Raw genomic sequence first — 13,678 nt, forward strand, 5'->3', positions numbered from 1 at the left:
GCATATAAGTGGGCAGTTTGCGTCATTCACTACATCTCTCTCAGGGACTAGACTCCACCATCTCTGGTTAATATGGCTATTCATTGGTGGCTGTTGCAACTGACTGCGGTTATTATGGCTTACATATCGGGACCGATGATCTCAGCCGTTAGGACCCATAGGAACATACCACTGCTTACATATCCAGGTTTCTACCGATTATCATAATGCTTTTGCTTGCACTTGTTCACATGATTGTTATCATTAGTTTCATGGTAGATATTGTCATTGCATTTTGCTGTCTGGTGTGAGCTGAACGACGATTTTGTGTGGAATTGTGATTCCCATTATTGTCGTTATTAAATTTCCCATTATTTGCCACGACTTTTGCACCCTCTTGTATCATGTCCGTTGAATTCAAGACTGATAAAAACTCTGCCAGATTCACGTTTGATACCGTGATAAATTTCTCCTGGATGTGTATTGGCAATTTTGCCTTTAATATTCACAACGCATCTCAGTGTAACACTGGCTTATCCCGGTACCTATTCTTATTAATACATCTATCAAAATATTTGCATCAGCTACCCTGCCACGCCTGGAATGGCTCTGGATTAAATGCTTCTTTTAAGAGTTACTCTGGATCCTGACTCACAGACACTTTGAAAAGAACGATTTTTCAAACTCATCATACGTTTTACAATATTCAGCAGCTTCCATGGCCCTCATCACAGTAACCCTCTGCGTGTCGCCACTGACGAAGGTTATCTTTTGTGCACTGGACCATGATCATGGCACGGCATAAATGCACAGATGAATATACCCAGCGAAAACCCTTGGAATTGCCCATGTCATATTAAGTTCTCCTCTAAGTAACATGGGCATTAGCATTTGCTGTGGCCTGCCTCACGTAAGTTCGGAAATGCGATTTATTTCAGAACCTTGTGTCATCAACTGTCAGTTGTGCTCTGTATCTTTACCCTCAGCAAGTTCTTGCTACACATTTTCTGTCTGTTCACGAAAATCCTTTCGCCATTGCAACAAATCTTGGTTTAATTTTCCCGTTCTTTCATGGAATTTCGTGCCTATTACTTAGTAAAATTCTGAGCCTTCTCGTACGCCCAAGAAGCAACGTCCTCCGCAAACTGTTTCTTTTTTCTTTTTTTGTGATTCTAACTGCTTCTTCATAAACTACTTTCGCTCATAAATGTTACTTACCTTATTAGATAACTGCTGAACAGTTTCAGAGAGTGTAAATTGCCCTCATTTAACTTCCACTACCTCATCTGTTAACCTTTTCACTTCCTCTGGTATATCGGCCTGTGCTGTTTTCAAAACTGAGAGTTCAGCATCTGACTCTTCCGCCAAAGCATTTTGCTTTGTTGAAGGCTCATCCTGTGTTTGTGAAAGTTCAGACGACATTTTCTTTTGTTGCATTTAGGAAATCTCGGAAATTACTGCAGAAATCGTATTCTAACCTTTCAAGCAGTTTTATGAACGACTTGATTGGTTGGCTTTCCTGAGTGTTGTGTTGTCCCACTTCAGTGTCAACTCTATTTCGTTAGTTTGATATGTATCCATTGCTATGTATTTTACTATTTTCACCATAACCTGATTTTAATAAAATTTCCAAACTTCAACTTGCTAATTAAAATAACTAATCACTGAACATAATACGTGATTCAGGAGCTTGTAGCAGTGGTGTTTACATCATCACAGGTTGACTCAAAAATAAATAAATAAATCAATCAATAAATCTAAAGGCACCTAGGTTGGTTGCTGGTCTGAAGAGCAGATTTCACTTTCAATTTACGTCAAAATACTAGTTACTGCATGCACTTCACTAAAAGTTTGCACCGCTATTAAACTGAGCATTGATCTGTTCTAAGTTACTGCTTGATATTAAGTAAGTCAGTATGCAAACACGTTAAGATTCAAACTTGCGCTTGGTGCTCCTCCGACGAATGTCCTTATCCTTGCAGTGTACCACTCCTTTTGTTTTCTCATGTAGGATCTCCACTCGATTTTTTTTTTTATTTTTCATGAGATCGATGAAGCAAAGACGTGCATACAGCATTAGTTTCATGAAGAAATAGTTTAAAAATTCCGTTAATGGATCACATTTACTGATCGGTTCTGGCACAGAACGACATTTTATGACGTGTTGTGTATTTGCAGTCGGAAATGAACAGTGTTATCTGCTTAGGCTGTCTTCTGGCTTGGCATGAAGAAAAATAATTTTTGTTGCAATCTGTTACCTAATTTACTCTCTGTAGAAGATTGCAAAGGTGCAGGCTCGACTTATCGTCAAGCTAAATGGAAGTGTAAACCATCTCAGGTAATAGCCCTTCCATTTAGGAACATCCTAGGGTTGTTGACTGCTGACCTCCAAGAGAAAACTTATTTACGGTATTGATAAATAACTTCATTCAGTGAAAGCATTGTCATAGATAATACGAAAAGACTTAGTACAGAAAGTTGTAAACTTTATTATTATTACACAATACACGTACCTTGAGGCTGAATCGCAGAGGCCAAGAACAACATCAGAAGGGGAATTAAAATGGTCAAAATATCCTTCCATTATTTTAATTAGCCAGCGAGTGGAATTAAAAGACTGACAGAGATTTTGAATACAACCCATATAATCTCCTCTGGAATATTATACGGTCGCTGACAAAGATAGCAAACTTCTTGAATCGAGCTATAATGATACGATACAATTGCAATCCTCACTTTCTTTCATTATTTACGCTAATAAATATTTATTTTCTAGTGCATTACAACTTAATGTAAATATCACGATGTTGTGAAGTGTGATATTTAGCATATTCACGTTGTTTGTACTTAATTTCAGTGTTTACTTCTATGAATGAGAGTGAAACTAAGTGCAGGTAAATACTATGTAAATTTGTCTGTGCCTGCAAAACGTACACTATCAAAACGACTTTGTCATGGATATCACGTGGCAATGTAATGCAAGTATCCTAAAACATTACAAATTTTCTTCTTATAAACGCTTCGTTACTGGCAACTAAATTTCCGTTATTTCTGCCAGCACAATGACCGTATTGTCCAACTGCACATGGTCCAGATAATATTCCTGTTACACCTACATCTATTGATGAGTCAATGGTACATAAAATAAATCCTATCAAAATTCAGAAAAGTGACCTGTTGCGTATTATTCCTACAAAAACCACCAACCATCAAACGACTATGCGTCTCGGAAGTCAAAGAACACAGGTAATCTGCCATATTTCACCATATGGGGAAAAATAATAAAAAGGCACGAAAAGTCATGAGAAAACATTTTTTTTTTATTTTACGACACATACGAAACTCAAACTGTCCAAGGGGCGCACCACACAAAACAGTATTGGTTGATACGCTCAGCGGTCTGTTTGGGTTTCGTATGTGTCGTAAAACAAAACAAAAAAGTTTCTGTGTAACCTTACATGGTTTTCCTAGGCGGTCAAGTGATATGGCAGGCTATCTGTGTTTATCGGCTAGTCATACATTGACGTATTTCATTGACTCTCGATACATAGGCTGTCTCAGGAGGAATGATGGATATTCAGGGATAAGACAGGAACGATTATTCGAAGTAAGAGCGTCTAGTAACTTGGGCTCTAAAATGCATGCATTAAGAGCTATGAGCACTAATTCATCTCCGATACTGTGAAACAAATCTTTTCCACTGCAAGCTCTGTGTTTTCCATACTTTGAGAGAGGGTAGTAATGATAAAAACAAGAAGAAATGCCAGTAAACGGGGGCTCTAGAGTGGATACCTTAAGAACCATAATCACTTGTACATCTTCGTTACTGTGAACCACATCTACTCTACTGGAGAAGTGCACATAGCTCTTAAGGTATGCATTTTAGAGCCCATGTTTGCTATGTAATTTTTTCTACCTCCTCCCAGAATATGGAAAGCAAAGGGCTTGCAGTAGAATAGATATGCTTCATAGTAACGAAGACGAAAAACTCACACCTCTTAAGCTATGCGTTTCAGAGCCCTTGTTTACTAGACATTTTTTTTCCTTTTTTCGGTCCTCACCACCTCCTCCCAAAATATGGAAAGCAAAGAGCTTGCCGTAGAAGAGGTTTGTTTCGTGGTATCAAAGATGAAAAATTGTTCACAGCTACTGAGGTATGCATTTTAGAGCTCATATTTACTAGTCTTTCTTGCTTGTTCGTGTCACATCCTTGAATATCAACCATTCCTCCTGGGTCACCATGTATAATATGAAATTGGTTCTTTAGGTACATCTGATGATGAATTGTTTATTCCGAAATGGGTCGTGTATGTTGTATGAATAATCACCATCGATAGAGAGCAGACTTGGGTAGTCTGTACTCTTGACATGATAAAACAAAATATTTTCTTTATTTTGACCAACCAGACATGTCTCGACCAATCGCATCTGCTGTGACTCTATATTTTTTTCTAAAATGTGCCAGCTACGTTTTGACTTGCTAGGTGCCACCAGTCTTTAGTCGACTTAAAAGCTAATAGCATGTCTTGTTTTATCGCAGTAACGTCCACCCTTAATTTTAAGTACGCGACTGCTTTTATGAACATTGTTTTCGAGGCCTTTATGTACTTTCACTGTTATCTTTATATCGCTAATAGTGATGTGCACCAAGGTACATTCGAGACACTGTAGACCAGTGGTCGTCAAACTGCGATCCAAATCACGTATTCATGCGGCCCGCTGTTCTCAGCCGTATTTTATAATAATTTGCATCAAGCTAGTAAAAGCCGTGTGCAATAATGGCAGCTAACGTTAAGAGCTTGTTTAGAGTGCATTTTTGTTGCTCAATAGCAAACAAAAATACTTATAAAAACAGCAACATTTTAAGATGTGCTTAATTTTAATTGACGTTGCTGAATTCGGCCGTGAGCTGTGTAAAGTTTACCGCTTACATCAGTGGCAGAGTGATGTGTAGTGTGGCTACTGCAGATTTAATAGAAAGGTGAATGGAGTTATAGAGACCGTCCTCTTCAAATGCGATACTTGTTTGCAGCAAGTAATAAGAAATCAAATGAAGCCTGTGTTAATAGTGTTGTGAGTAAGAGAAAAATGTCGTTCGAGAAATTTGTGATGGTGTCTCCTGTTGCAATTACGGTTATTATTTAATAAAACATACATTTATGGAGGCTGCCAATTAGAAGTAAGGTCGGCAGGAGAAGGTGTGGTAAAGTGGTCAGGACTTGAAAAGCGGTCAATGCATATTTTTTTCCCTGAACACAGCAGTTGTCTGCCGAGAATTGGTCAGACTAGTTCTAATACTATAGACAGTCACTATTGTCACTGAGACTGATAGAGGATGCTTTTTCCGTTATTTTTTAGTAATGACGTTTTTGTTCAATCTGATACAAGTCATTTATATTCTTCTTATTATCTCACTTGTATGGACAGTAATAAGTTTTTACTGTATCAATGTTTAAACAATGTCTTTTGGTCCAGATATGCAGTTCGTTGTTATTTGCTTCAGTTTAATAGTTTCTTCTGTGCATCACTAACACCGACAATGCGTCATATCGGGAAAAGTGGCCACAATACTCGTCGGGAAAAGTGGCCAACGTTTCTGGAAACTTGGAAATTTTTGGTAAGGTCATATGGGACCGAACTGCTGTCATCGCTCCCTAACCAATAAGGATTAGTTTCTTCGAAAAACACGCATAATGAACAGATAACACTGACTTCTAAACCCTTGTAAATACAAAGCTATCACAACCATTCTATCCCTTTATGACAATTTTAAATTGATTAAGTTATATTATTTAAAACGTCTCTGTTCCATTGTACTTAGCTTAACACAAAAGTCTAATTGTAAACGGCCTGCTGCAGCCGCTTGGTATTCTTTCAGATAGTAGGGCTTGAAGATGCCTAGGAAATGAGCCCAGGAATCAGAAAAGCAGATACGAGGTTTTGTTGCGGTGGCATTGGCCACTATACCCCTGCGGTGTTCAGGGAAAAAAATATGCATTGACCGCATTTCACGTCGTGACCACTTTACCACACCTTCTCCTGCCGACCTTACTGGTCACTACATGCGACTCAGAAAAATGCATGTATTTCCAATAAATTATTTTCTTTCTCACTTAAAAGTATTTAAAAATAGTATAAGTAAACCGTTTAAAGCTGTCAAATATTTGAAGAAATGCATCTCTGAGCTATCAACTGTACAAATACATCTTTACACTCTACCGGTTTCGGTTCAATAACCATCTTCACGGTAGGAAAAGGTGATTTGAAGGAAATTTATTCGTGACTCATCACTGTGTAGATTTTCCTCTTGTGAAGACGGTTATTTAACTGAAACCGGTAGAGTGTAAAGATGTATTTGCACAGCTGATGGTTCAGGGATGCATTTCTTTAAAAATATTTGCTGCGATACCTCATAACTTCTGGGATTCAAAAAATGTAAGTGATAAGTTTGCACCAGTAAGCATGATTTGATGAAAAGTGCATTTTCCTTTGTGTCGTCACCTCCTCCCCCCTCCACCCCCTCCTCTTTCTACGTGGTCCGGGGTGTTGTCCTACCTTGTCAATACTGGCTTTTAAAGCAAAAAAGTTTGACGACCATTGCTTTAGAAGTGTTCAGCTACACTTCACAGAGTACGCGAAAGAACTTTCCCCCCTTCTTGCAGCGGTGTACCGTAGGTCTCTAGAAGAACGTAGCGTTCCAAAGGATTGGAAAAGGTCATCCCCGTTTTCAAGAAGGGACGTCGAATAGATGTGCAGAAATATAGACGTATATCTCTAACGTCGATCAGTTGTAGAATTTTGGAACACGTATTATGTTCGAGTATAAAGACTTTTCTGGAGACTAGAAATCTACTCTGTAGGAATCAGCATGGGTTTCGAAAAAGACGATTTTGTGAAACCCAGCTAGCGCTATTCGTCCACGAGACACAGAGGGCCATAGACACGGATTCACAGGTAGATGCCGTGTTTCTTGACTTCTGCAAGACGTTCGATACAGTTCCCCACAGTTGTTTAATGAACAAAGTAAGAGCATATGGACTATCAGACCAATTGTGTGATTGGATTGAAGGGCTCCTATATAACAGAACGCAACATGTCATTCTCAATGGATAGAAGTCTTCGGAAGTAAGAGTGATTTCAGGTGTGCCGTAGGGGAGTGTCGTAGAACCGTTACTATTCACAATATACATAAATGAACTTGTCGATGATATCGGAAGTTCACTGAGGCTTTTTCCAGATGATGCTGTAGATTCACAATATACATAAATGAACTTGTCGATGATATCGGAAGTTCACTGAGGCTTTTTCCAGATGATGCTGTAGTGTATCGAGAGGTTGTAACAATGGAAAATTGTACTGAAATGGAGGAGGATCTGCGGCGAATTGACGCATGGTGGAGGGAATGGCAATTTAATCTCAATGTAGATAAGTGTAATGTGCTGCGAATACATAGAACGAAAGATCCCTTATCACTTAGCTACAATATAGCAGGTCAGCAACTGGAAGCAGTTAATTCCATAAATTATCTGGGAGTACGCATTAGGAGTGATTTAAAATAGAATGATCATATAAAGCTGATCGTCGATAAAGCAGATGCCAGACTGAGATTCATCGGAAGAATCCTAAGGAAATGCACTCCGAAAACAAAGGAAGTAGGTTACAGTACGCTTGTTCGCCCACTGCTTGAATACTGCTCAGCAGTGTGGGATCCGTACCAGATAGGGTTGATAGAAGAGATAGAGAAGGTCCAACGGAGAGGTCACCGAGCGAGGTGGTGCAGTAGTTAGACACTTGACTCGCATTCGGGAGGACGACGGTTCAATCCCGCGTCCGGCCATCCTGATTTAGGTTTTCCGTGATTTCCCTAAATCACTCCAGGCAAATGCCGGGATGGTTCCTCTGAAAGGGCACGGTCGACTTCCTTCCCTAATCCGATGAGACCGATGACCTCGCTATCTGGTCTCCTTCCCCAAACAACCCCAAACCCAACCCAACCCAACGGAGAGCAGCGCGCTTCGTTACAGGAGCATTTATTAACCGCGAAAGTGTTACGGAGATGACAGTTAAACTCCAGTGGAAGACTCTGCAGGAGAGACGCTCAGTAGCTCGGTACGGGCTTTTGTTGAAGTTTCGAGACCATACCTTCACCGAGGATCCCAGCAGTATATTGCTCCCTCCTACGTATATCTCGCGAAGAGACCATGAGGATAAAATCAGAGAGATTAGAGCCCACACAGAGGCATACCGACAATCCTTCTTTCCACGAACAGTGCGAGACTGGAATAGAAGGGAGAACTGATAGAGGTACTCAAGGTACCCTCCGCCACACACCATCAGGTGGCTTGCGGAGTATGGTTGTAGATGTAGATGCAGACTGTTTGGGAGCGAGAGAGAGAGAGAGAGAGAAAGAGAGAGAGAGAGAGAGAGAGAGGGTGGGGGGGGGGCGGATGGGAGGAGGGAGAGGAAGATGAGAGGATTCTGTGGGTGTGCCTGTGGGTAAGAGACTCGCTTTCGCGCGATGTCGGCACGAGTGCTGTTTTCGTGAGTGTCCGCCTCTATTCACAGGGCGACCGAGATAACGCTGCCGCTGCGTGACCCGGCCAAGACGACGGAGTACCTGGGCGAGCTGCAGCTCACGGCGACGCTGTGGCCGCGCTCCCAGGAGGACAAGGAGCAGGTGCGTAGACCCGCCACCGCCGCCGCCGCCACTGCCATGGCTGCCTGAGCTCTTAGTACGAGAAACGCATGGAAACATGGAAGCCGCGCTAAATCCCTCAGTGCAGCTCCGCCGCTGAAATGCATCAGAACCATAACTAACACTCAAACCATTATCCAGCAGATTCATTTGGGAGTTTGTCTAGGAATGTTTCTGTTGGTAATCTTTCAAGTGGGACATCTGCTAATTAGGGTGCTGGATTTCAGTAGCTACCTCCTGCGCAGAACATACTATTGGTGGTACCTTCACCTACCTGTAGGCTATGTACTGACTTCAGAAGGTACAGGGTGTCGAAAAATAGATGATAGATAGTTTTGTCTTCTAAGACGTAATATGAGCTGATATAGTCTTCTTATCATATTTATGTTACTATAGACAAGCTCAAACTTAATGCAGAAGCTCTTCAAAGTGGGATCCTTCTGCAGCAATGAGAGTGTAGAGCCTTTGAATTCCGTGATGACTTTGTGAAGATCATTTTTGGCTGCGCCAATCTCTCTGGCAATCGCAGTAGAAATATCCTAGAGTGTTGGAGGAACATCTTTGAAGACAATGTCCTTCAGATAACCAAATAACAAATAATCACACGGGTTGAGATCGTGGTTATAAGAGCGCCACTCCACACCCAGTCCAGTGTATGCTAAGGTGTCCAGGGCGACGATCCGGCGTCTTAATGATTCCTGAAGGAAGTGGAAGACCTGAGCAATACGGTTTTGATGTGCTCCATCCTACGTGAACCAGCAGTTTCTGAGCATTAGGCCGCGTCTTGCGGTCGGCATGTTCCCGGACTTGTCCGTTTTGTTTCCCGTGACAGGTTCCTCAATAAAAAATGGGTCCAATACTTCATCGTACACTGATTGCACACCAAACAGTGACCTTTTGTTATGAACGGTAGCAGCAGCTTCATCGTGTGGATTCACAGTACCGCTGTCACAACGTTAGTGCTTCCATTCTGAAATGTGAATTGAGACATCAGTCAGTTAGCTATAGAATTTTCTGAGCAACAGTACAATAATATCACTAGTAGAACCATTTACGGCGTACAGTTAAACCACAGTAGAAAAATACTTTCTAACACGTACAGGGTGACAATTATTGAATTATATGAAATAACATCGTCATGACTTCTGAACGGTTTGCGTTAAGACGTTCAAACTGCACTGGTGGCCAAGGGGCATGATGAGAATTAGTACGCGATGCATGGTTTGGTTCAGCGACGAAGCCCACTTTCATTTGGATGGGTTCGCCAGTAAGCAAAATTGGCGCATTTCGGGGACTGAGAATCCGCATTTCGCGATCGAGAAGTCTCTTCAGCCACAACGGGCGAATGTGTGGTATGCAATGTTCAGCCACGGAATAAGAGATATTCCTTAATGGCACGGTGACTACCGAACGGTATATGAAGGTTTTGGAAGACAATTTCATCCGCATTATCCAAACTTACCCTGCTTTCGACGAGCTGTGGTTCATGCAAGACGCAGCTCGACCTCATAGAAGCAGTAAGCGTTTGATTTTCTGAAAGAGCACTTTGGGAACCGCATTCTGGCTTTGGGGTAGCCAGAGACCACTGGCATGGGCCTCGATTGGCCGCCATATTCTGCGGATCTGAACACATGCGACTCCTTTTTGCAGGGCAGTCTTAAAGATAACATGTACAACAGAAACCCCAAACCCATTGCTGAGCTGGAAAAAGCCATTCAGTAGATTACCGACAGCATCGATGGTCCGGCACTTCAGCAGGTCATGCTGAGTTTCGCTATTCATCTGCGCCACATCATCGCCAATGATGGCAGGCATATCGAACATGTCATAACCTAAATCCGAATATCTGTAGTGACGTTTACATGTTGAATAAAGTATGTGCAAGCCGTAGTTTGTAACTAATTTCGTTTTTCCATATACTCACATCAGAAAAAGTATTGCATCACTCCAGTTCCCATCATGAATATAGTCATTGACTGTTGATATTGTATCACAACACAATCCCTTTGACTGTTCAGAGATGTCACGAAACCCGCCAAAGATGTAAACAATAAACAACCATGCATGAGAAGTGCCTATTAGACGGAGGGGGTCCGAAGCCGATCAGTTCCAGACATTCCGCCAGGAAGGAGGAACACGGCTCGTGTTGTCTGTAGTTCAACCATGCCTAGAGAGTCAATATCGCGGTTCGATTGCGTCCGCATTGTTACTTTGTGCCAGGAAGCGCTCTCAACAAGGGAAATGTCCCGTCATCTCGGAGTGAACCAAAGCGGTGTTGTTCGGACATGGAGGAGACACAGAGAGATCTACGCCTCACTCAGGCCCCCCAAGGGCTGCTACTTCAGTGGATGACCGCTACCTACGGTTTATGGCTTGAAGGAGCCCTGACAGCAACGCCACCATGTTCAATAATGTTTTTCGTGCAGCCACAGGACGTTGTTTTGCGACTCAAACTGTGCGCAATAGGCTGCATGATCCGCTACTTCACTCCCGACATCCATGGCGAGGTCCATCGTTGCTACTACGACACCATGCAGCGCGGTACAGATGGGCCCAACAACAGGCCGCTCAGGAATGGCATCACGTTCTCTTCACTGATGAGCGTCGCATCCGCCTTCAACCATACAATCGTCGGAGACGCGTCTGGAGGCAACCCGGTCAGGCTGAACGCCTTAGACACACTGTCCAGCGAGTGGAGCAAGGTGGATGCTCACTGCTGTTTTGGGGTTGCATCATGTGGGGCCGACGTGCGCCGCTGGTGATCATGGAAGACACCGTAACGGCTGTACGATCGTGAATGCCATCCTCCGACCTATCGTGCAACCATATCGGCAGTATATTTGTGACGCATTCGTCTTCATGGACGACAGTTCGCTCCCCCATCGTGCACATCTTGTGAATGACTTCCTTCAGGATAACGACATCGCTCGAGTAGAGTGGCCAGCATGGTCTCCAGACATGAACCCTATTGAACATGTCTGGGATAGATTGAAAAGGCTGTTTATGGACGTCGTGAATCGCTCTGAGGGATCTACGCCGAGACGCCGTTGAGGAGTGGGACAATCTGGACCACCAGTGCCTCGGTGAACAGGCATGCATCAAAGCAAGAGGACTTGCTTCTGGAATTAGAGGTACCTGTGTGTACAGCAATCTGGACCTCCACCTCTGAAGGTCTCGCTGTATGGTGGTACAACATGCAATGTGTGGTTTCCATGAGGAAAAAAAGGGCGGAAATGATGTTTATGTTGATCTGTATCCCAATTTTCTGTACAGGTACCGGAACTCTCGGAACCGAGGTGATGCAAGACTTTTTTTGATATCTGTAGTTCAATAATTGTTACCCTGTATTTTGCAGCCACTCTGGAAGTAACATACGACGTTCCACTTTAAGACCATTGCGCAACGAGAGTGACGTATTGTCAGAAAAGAGTACATGTTCCGGGTTTCCTGTAGACGCAGTTCTGCTGTGGTGCGGATAACAGGGGCATCACAGTGTAGGAGTGGAATGGTGCGGTTACTGTAGACGTACTCCAAAAGTGAAGTATGTGTGACATCACGATTCTTGGGGCAAAATGTCTAAATTGCACACAGATTCGCCGTTAAACGCTTACGGTATATGTAGCGTTCAGCCATAGTGAAATGGGGCCAGCAGTTTGACTAAGGCTGCACGGACTTGGGTGATGCTGATCTGGAAGGAAGTCCATCGACCAGAGACGAAAATGCCCAGGGAATCGAGGAAGAATACCTGAGGGGACAGAGACTTCCAACGATGGGGACGGTCACACAGTGGTTCTCGAATCGCTCCGTGACCAAGGAGCGGATTCTATCGTCGAGGCATTTAACGATTAGTAGAACGCTCCAACAGCTGTTTACAGAAACTTGGCGACTATGTTGAAAAATAGTGTCACGTATGTGTGTCACTTTGAAATGTAGTGCAGCATTCAATAAAAGTTATTTGGCCTACGATGATAACGTGTAACTTACTTCTTGAAGTCGCCTCGCAGTAGAGGTCAGTTATTCTTCTGTGACGTCAGGTCCGAAATTACATCGATACTTCGAAGGTCTGTTGCTTGAGGAGCTTATTCCGGCTGAGACATTCCTCACATGATACACAGGATTAATTTTGAGCGCATGTGGACATAACTATCCGGAAAATAAAAACAATTTATATGTATCGCCGACGTTTTAATGAATAATTAACCTATTTTTTCATGCGACTGGCCTTCAGACAACGCCTGTGGTTGAAACAACCAGATGCGTGGAGCACTTCGTGTTTCGTGCTGACAATACACAGTGTATATTTACAAAAAAAAAAGGATGCCGCATTCGCTCGATCACATTCGTCATGTTGATGTAGTGGCCAAGACCAGACGAAGTATGATATTTCCAAAGCTAGAACCTACTTTACTTTAGTTCGCTACTAAGGCTACACGCACCTGAGCGAGTAACAACAGTGCGATTTGCAGCGAATTCGTAGTATCAGAAACCGTTTCAGTACGCACGCGGCGACATCACAGCAATAATCACGCAGAAGTAGTAGACAGCAAGGTAATCATTATGGGCGTGAACCATCGGTCAAAAAAATTTCGAGATTGATTTTATTCCTGGCGTATAAGCGACACCAGCGCAGTAATTACGGTGGCAGCTTGAACTAACGACCATAAACAACAGGTGTGCATTTGACGTTGTCAGTGTTGTTATGTCACAAACCACAACATGTCTAATAAACCAAGCGTTCAAGACTTTCTCAAGAATTTACTGAAGAAGAGAAGACTGTCTGCAAACTTTGTTCTGCACACCTTGGCTCCCGAACAAGAATAACGACATGTGGACGCCTCCCTCGACTCTGAAAAATGAGGACAATTGTTTTCTGGAAAACTCGTCACAAATGACTGGAATTTGTGTTATCAATAAGAATCTACCACAAAAAGACAATGTGCAGAAATTCACATGGAGGATCAACATTTTGACGACAAACTGACATTCAAGCCAATGTGACATGCG

General features: G+C 42.7%; 1 protein-coding gene across 1 annotated transcript in view; it reads left to right on the forward strand.

Annotated features, from left to right (window-relative positions):
• Positions 1 to 13,678, forward strand: part of LOC124615739 (multiple C2 and transmembrane domain-containing protein) — a 1,088,825-nt gene that overhangs the window by 530,894 nt on the left and 544,253 nt on the right. Inside the window, exon 6 of the mRNA XM_047143819.1 lies at positions 8,545 to 8,656. Within this exon, the coding sequence (XP_046999775.1) occupies positions 8,545 to 8,656 (112 nt within the window). The remainder of the gene's footprint in view (positions 1 to 8,544; positions 8,657 to 13,678) is intronic.

Source organism: Schistocerca americana, chromosome 5, assembly GCF_021461395.2.
Source record: "Schistocerca americana isolate TAMUIC-IGC-003095 chromosome 5, iqSchAmer2.1, whole genome shotgun sequence".
Taxonomy (NCBI): Eukaryota; Metazoa; Arthropoda; class Insecta; order Orthoptera; family Acrididae; genus Schistocerca; species Schistocerca americana.